Source organism: Schistocerca gregaria, chromosome 3 (assembly GCF_023897955.1).
Source record: "Schistocerca gregaria isolate iqSchGreg1 chromosome 3, iqSchGreg1.2, whole genome shotgun sequence".
Taxonomy (NCBI): Eukaryota; Metazoa; Arthropoda; class Insecta; order Orthoptera; family Acrididae; genus Schistocerca; species Schistocerca gregaria.
The window spans coordinates 460976220-460982965 of record NC_064922.1 but is presented as its reverse complement, the minus strand read 5'-3'; the positions used below and the strand labels follow the sequence as shown (position 1 = coordinate 460982965).

At 44.2% G+C, this 6746-nt stretch overlaps 1 protein-coding gene across 1 annotated transcript in view; it reads right to left on the bottom strand.

The window, feature by feature from the left end:
- Nucleotides 1–214: 214 nt before the first annotated feature.
- LOC126355419 (cytochrome P450 4C1-like) overlaps nucleotides 215–6746 on the bottom strand; it is a 114253-nt gene continuing 107721 nt past the window's right edge. The window contains exon 6 of the mRNA XM_050005723.1: nucleotides 215–4128. Within this exon, the coding sequence (XP_049861680.1) occupies nucleotides 3661–4128 (468 nt within the window). The 3' untranslated portion in view covers nucleotides 215–3660. The remainder of the gene's footprint in view (nucleotides 4129–6746) is intronic.

Here is a 6746-nt window from a genome sequence, read left to right as displayed (position 1 = left end):
TGTGGCAGTTGGTGACACTGTAATGAAGAGCGCTTCACGCGCTGAGGCGCTCAGTCTTGGCTTGGCCGCCGTTGGGTAATCCCACTGAAGCGGTCTTGTTATCAGTATTTAATTCATCTTAAGAAGTAAAAAGAAAATATGGAAACAGATACATGTATTGAGGCAGCAGTGAAACAAATGACAGGAAATCACGAGAGGTGATAATGTTTTGTTGTTTATTTTCAATAAAAGTATCATTAAGTACTGTATAGTTTTCTCATTCACTTTACCGTCTTCAGGGAGTGACATTTGTAATTTATTAACTGAAGAAAATGAAGAGAGAATCACCTAAAACTAGCACCGTAAATATTGCGGAAATGGAAGTCCTACTGACGTACATATTTCAGATAATGGTTTGGGAGTAAGGGGCTTTTACTGTCACAAAATCAAGATATTGTAATAACACGTAGAAAGTCTATTTTTGTGCAGACATACACTTTTCTAAATTGAACAACCCCCTTTGACGTTGATAAACTAAAAGTAGGGAAAAAATGAGAATATCAGCGGTGTTTGTTGAAGAATTCTAGTGCCAATCGCTTCCACATCAACACTCAGCTTCGCTAGCCACCTGTGTAGTTCGTAGGTAGGATGTTGTTATATTTGCTTACAGTGTACTTGTGCATTGCAACTTGCTAATCAGTTAGTGTGTGATAGTCCAAGTAGAAGTCGTGAGTGGACGTTGGGATTTACCAACGCAAAAAAACTCGACGTGTTTATAGCGCACGGAGAGCGTAAGAAGAATGCAGTTCGTTCTTGTAAGTTGTAGGTGGCAAGATATTCCACTAGAAGTCACCCATCTCGGAATTATTTAGCAACTTCTTCGACCAGTTATGTGAAAGTGGCAGTGTAACACCTAGACGACGTAATAGAAGGAAACAAGTGACAACAGAAGAAGGAGAAATGAATGTTATTGCTGCTGCTGCAGTTGATTAAAAACTGCATGGGAACAGTTATGATAATCGTGTTAACTTCCGTACATGGGCATTAAGAGAGAATACTCCAAATGTGCTACATATCTTGTTTAGTGATGAAGCCACATTTTCCAATCATGGCCATGTAAACGGCCGAAACATACATTATTGGTCTGTTGACAATACCCATTGCCTTCGTCAGATGTTACATCAGTGCCCGTAGTGTGTAAACGCGTGTTGTGGAATAGTGGCCCATTAGCTAATATGTCCATTTTTCATGGACGGAGCACAGAAAGCGCACAACTATCGCAGCCTCCTAACAGGCCGTCTTCCATAGATGCTAGAAAATGGACATTTGTGGTAAGGTCTTATGGGACCAAACGGCTGAGGTCATCGGTCCCTAAGCTTACACACTACTTAATTTACCTCTAACTAGCTTACGCTAATGACGGCACACACACACCCATGCCCGAGGAAGGATTGAAACCTCCGACGGGGGAAGCAGCGCGGAACGTGACAAGACGCCCTGGACCGATCGGCTACCCAGCACGGCCTCGGATACTAGAACATGTTCCCTTGTGGACTAGGAGCTACTTCCGGTACCAACATTATGGCTGCCCATCCATTAGTGCACGTGGTACTATAGCATGTCTTCACGAATTGCTTCCAAATCGTTGTGCCGGCCGCGGTGGTCTCGGGGTTCTAGGCGCGCAGTCCTGAACCGTGCGACTGCTACGGTCGCAGGTTCGAATCCTGCCTGGGGCATGGATGTGTGTGATGTCCTTAGGTTGGTTAGGTTTAAGTAGTTCTAAGTTCTAGGGGAATGATGACCACAGCAGTTGAGTCCCATAGTGCTCAGAGTCATTTGAACCATTTGAGCCAAATCGTTGTATTAGACGCAGAGAACTAGTGCCTTAGCCAGCCCGATCTCGGGATCTGTGAAGAAAACTGAAAGTTGCAATCTATAAGAATGTACCAACCACACCCGATGATATGTAACGACGTATTACTGCAACCTGCTCCGACATCTCTGCTGAAATTCTTGTGCAGCAGTCGTTCCATACTAAAGGGGAATCGTGTGTTGACACTGCCGGTGCTCATTTGTCATTATCAATTGTCTCGTTACTGATCCGAATTTTAGTGTGTGCTACCACAGCTATTGCACCAGAGTCAATGTGGGAACCTTCCAAATACTACATCTCGCAAACGATCCTGCAACAGACACCTCCTACAGTCTTATTTGCCCTACTTTTAGTTTGTTTACGTTAATAGGCGTTGTTCCGTCTGAACAAAATGTATGTTTGCATATAAATAGTTTTTCTAAGTACTATTACAATCTGTTGACTGCCTAAAAATAAGAGCCTCTAACTACCAATCCATTCTATGAAAACCGTACATCAATAATACTTTCAATTCCCGCAATATTTATGAAGCAAGTTCCTGAAAGTGACCTATGTATAGGAATTTTTCTTAACAAGACATATTATATGTGCCCTGAATGTCATTACAGACGTATATGCTGTGTACAATGTTCGAAGAAGAATGACTAATGAATCAAGTATGAACTTAAGTAAAATAACTAAACATTTTCGAAACGATTTAAAGGTACAGTAGATACAAAAGTCTTATTTTAATTAGTTAGCATATGAAGCTGGCGGCAGGAAGTTAGAGCGTTATCGCGAGTAGTACTATCTGCCAACTGTCATCAGAGTTCTCCGCTCTTTGCACTGATCGAAAACTACTTTAAAATATACTACAAAAATCGCTTCAAAATTTTTAAAATTCACAGATGGGTCTCCACAGTGCGTCTAACCATGTCATAATTTTTTCTTTAGTGTAATTAGGAGCAGAGATAAATACTTTTTTCGAAACGGATGAAATTTTACTGTCCGGGAGACAATATGAAACTTACCAGGACGTACATGTAAAACTACTGAACTCACTGATTTAGTTGTTTTCATTGATTACCAAACTACCTCGTTCACCAACAGATTTTAAGAAGTTGGGTAGTGTTTTCCCATTTGCTATTTATAGCGTTCGTAAAACAGTATTTCTTTTCGCTCTTTTGTCAACTCCTACTAGGTAGGAAGCCTAAGCCTCGATGTCTTACAAAAATTACTTAAAAAGTCGCATATGGTATACATCCTTATAGTGCCTCTAGACATTTCGAAATCTGTTCTTAAGTTTCTTATGGTCGGAGCTATATTTTAAAAAAAATTTGGTGTTACTTTCGTTTCCCAAAAAGTTTCCTACTTCAGTACTGGAAGGCACAACTCTTTGGGCATTTGAAGTGACAACATAGTATGAGCCTACCGTGCCAGCGTCCTATCGGTATATTACTCTATCGGTATATTACTGGCGGTAACAGTCCAGTCCACAAGCTGTCAGATGCCAACTACTTTAAATCGGATTCCATAAATCAGTGTGACAGAATTAGCTCATATCCCCACATCATAACCATTGTTATTGTGAAATCTTCTACGGTGATCAGTTGAGCGGTGGCATGGCCTTCTCACAACTTTTAGATGTGTTTCGTACCTATCATCTACAAGCAAAGACGATGGTTACGAAACTCAGCGAAACGTTGCGATAAGACGACTCCACCTCTAGGATGATCACCTGAGAAGATTTCATTATTAGATTATGCCGAGAAAGCCAGATATCACTTGTAATTATTATTACTGTACACAGCATTCTGTATGACACAATGTCATGTATTTACTGCGTGTGGAACGTGTGGAACAGAATTCGGTGGTTGGTCGCTCCGCGGGATGCAGATGATACGGAATCCAGTGACTGGCGACCCACTTACGGAGAGCTCCACTTGTTCCAGCTCCTCCCTGCTGGAACCAGGAAATATCCGGAACCGACGGAGGACAGCCGCGAGCACAGTCTTCATTTCCAGGAAGGCATAGCGGCCGCCAACGCACTTGCGGGAGCCGGCGCCGAACGGTAGGTAGCTTCCGGGTGGTAGCGAGCGAGCGCTGCCCCCTTCGAGGAAGCGGCCCGGATCGAACTTGTCAGGATCGGGGAAGTTGTCCGGCCGGCGGTGTAGCAGGATGAGGGACACGAGCACGAGGCTGTCACGTGGAATCACGTACCCAGTGCCTTCCAGCTGGATGTCTTCCTCGGTGCTCACCGGCGGATTTGGAATTGCAGGATACAGACGCAGCGTCTCCTGGAGCAAATATTACATTCGTTACTTTAATAAAAACTTCTTAGGCTTCCCGCAGCGTCAGGTGGTCAAAATCGTACGAGCTTTAGACCGAGCTCCCCTTGACCATTGTCACGTCGCCGTAGCTTCGCCGTTATACACAGGTCAAAACATAATGACCACCTGCTTAATAGCTTGTTTGTCCGTCTTTGGAACGAAATACATCACTGATTCGGCTTGTAGGGATCCGACAGTTTGTTTGTAGGTTTGTGGAGATAGGCGGCATTAGATGTCTACGTACATGTCATGCAATTCGCATAAAGAAAGGGTCACTAATTTACGTACGCTGTGATTGCACCTGATAGCACCCCAGATGGGTTTCATAGGATTTACGTCAGGCAAGTTTTGTCACCAAGACAGCAACGTGAGTTCAGTTTAATGGCCCTCAAACAACTGCAGCACGTTTCCGAGACACGGACAATTATGCTGCTGAAAGATGACATCGCCCTCGGGGCAGACATCAAGCATGAAAGGGTGCAGGTGGTTCGCATCTGTCGGCATATCTTCGATTACTACTACAGGTCCCATGCAAGGGCGTGAGAATGTCTCACACAGTATAATATTTCTCCCAATAGCCTGTGCCCGTGGTGCGCTGCACATTTCGGGTCGCCGTTCACCTCGATGACGGCGTTTGTGGAGACGACCAGCTACCTAGTGTAGCGAAAATGCAATTCACCCAAAGGGTCAACGCATTTCCACTAATCATCGGTCGAATCACTATGGTTCCATGCCCAGCACAATCTTAATTGACGAATTCGTTGGGTCAACATGTGAATACGTAGGGGTGGTAGAGCGACATGTTCAACAATGCACGATGAACGGTGTGCTCTGAAACAGTCATGCGTGTACGAGTATTGTGCTCTTTCGGCAGAGATGCCTCACATCACCATTTATCTTACTTTACAGAGCAGACAAGCCTCCGATACCACGTTGGTTCAAAATGGTTCAAATGGCTCTGAGCACTATGGGACTTAACATCTATGTTCATCAGTCCCCTAGAACTTAGAACTAATTAAACTTAACTAACCTAAGGACATCACTCAACACCCGGTCATCACGAGGCCGAGAAAATCCCTGACCCCGCCGGGAATCGATACCACTTTCTTGGAGACCGTGGATGTCCAGCCATTTAGCGCCTAATAGTAGGTCCACTGTCCTTCTACACCTATCCGTGGATGGTCATGAGAGTAGCACGTGAACATTCGACCCGTTTTCGAGATACTCGTTCACTGGATCTACGTAATAATAATCTTCCCTTTGTCAAAATCGCTTATCTCAATGAATTTCCATATTTTCAGCCCACATCTACGCTAGGCTGATTCCCCGATCGTGTCTGATCCGCTTATACACCTTCGTTATCGCATCACGTGCCCGCAGCGCAACCAGGCGTTCGGTGGGCAGTGGTCATAATGTTTTGGCTGATCGGGGTATTGCCACGCTCGCTCACTGTAACGTCACTGTTGATCGCTTCTTCGACAAATATGGTAATGTTTTCGTTCCGCTTTCATCTTTCCCGCAGCAGCAATGGCCAAAGAGAGCTCGGTCTGAAGCTCGTGGAATTTTAATCGCTGGAAGTCCAAGGTGATATTATTAATTCACATCGTCGCAATACAATGTTTTCATACATTCTTTATTTGCTCACATTTTACTATACATCTCGCTACTCATAACTACCAGGCTGAAAAATGTGGTCTTCTTGCTAGCGAAGTCTTATTTGTACAGATCGTAATAATCAGAATTATAGACTATTAGTTTCAACAATTCAAATTGGCATCTTCAGATCATCTACGTACATCAACCATTGTGCCACTCCGTATAGTGTACTATCATGCAGTCATGAAAATATGAGGCAGACATTCATCGAAGAGGACGCACCAGTGTAACGTCATATATAATAAAACCAAACTTTTGGTGAACAATAACAAAAGTTTCTGATAAAATACATTTTGAAACTTCCTGGCAGATTAAACCTATGTGCCGGACCGAGACTAGAACTCGGGATATTTTGCCGGCAAGCGTACTACCAACTGAGTCACCCAAGCACGACTCACGACCCGTCCTTACCGCTTTAATTCTGCCAGTACTTCGTCTCCTACCTTCCAAACTTCACCGAAGCTCTTCTGATAACCTTCCAGAACTAGAACTCGTGGAAAAAAAGGATATTGCGAGGACATGGATTAGCATGTGAAAATATCATTCTCGATAAAATACATTTCGATCTCAGCGTATGGATTGGTATTTCTGAACTGACAGCTGATGGCACACTCGGTGTGTGCGTCTGCGGCCTGCTTCATGCTTCTGTGAGGAGAGAGGGGGCGTAGTCTAGCAGAGGACAGGCGATGAGGGGCCACCGCTGCCATCCCCTGAGGGTAATTGAGTGTCACAAAAAATGATTCAAATGGCTCTAAGCACTATGGGACCTAACATCTGAGGTCATCAGTTCCCTAGAACTTAGAACTACTTAAACCTATCTAACCTGAGGACATCACACACATCCGTGCCCGAGGCAGGATTCTAAACTGCTACCATAGCAGCAGTGCGGTTCCGGTCTGAAGCGCCTAGAACCGCTCGGTCACAACGGC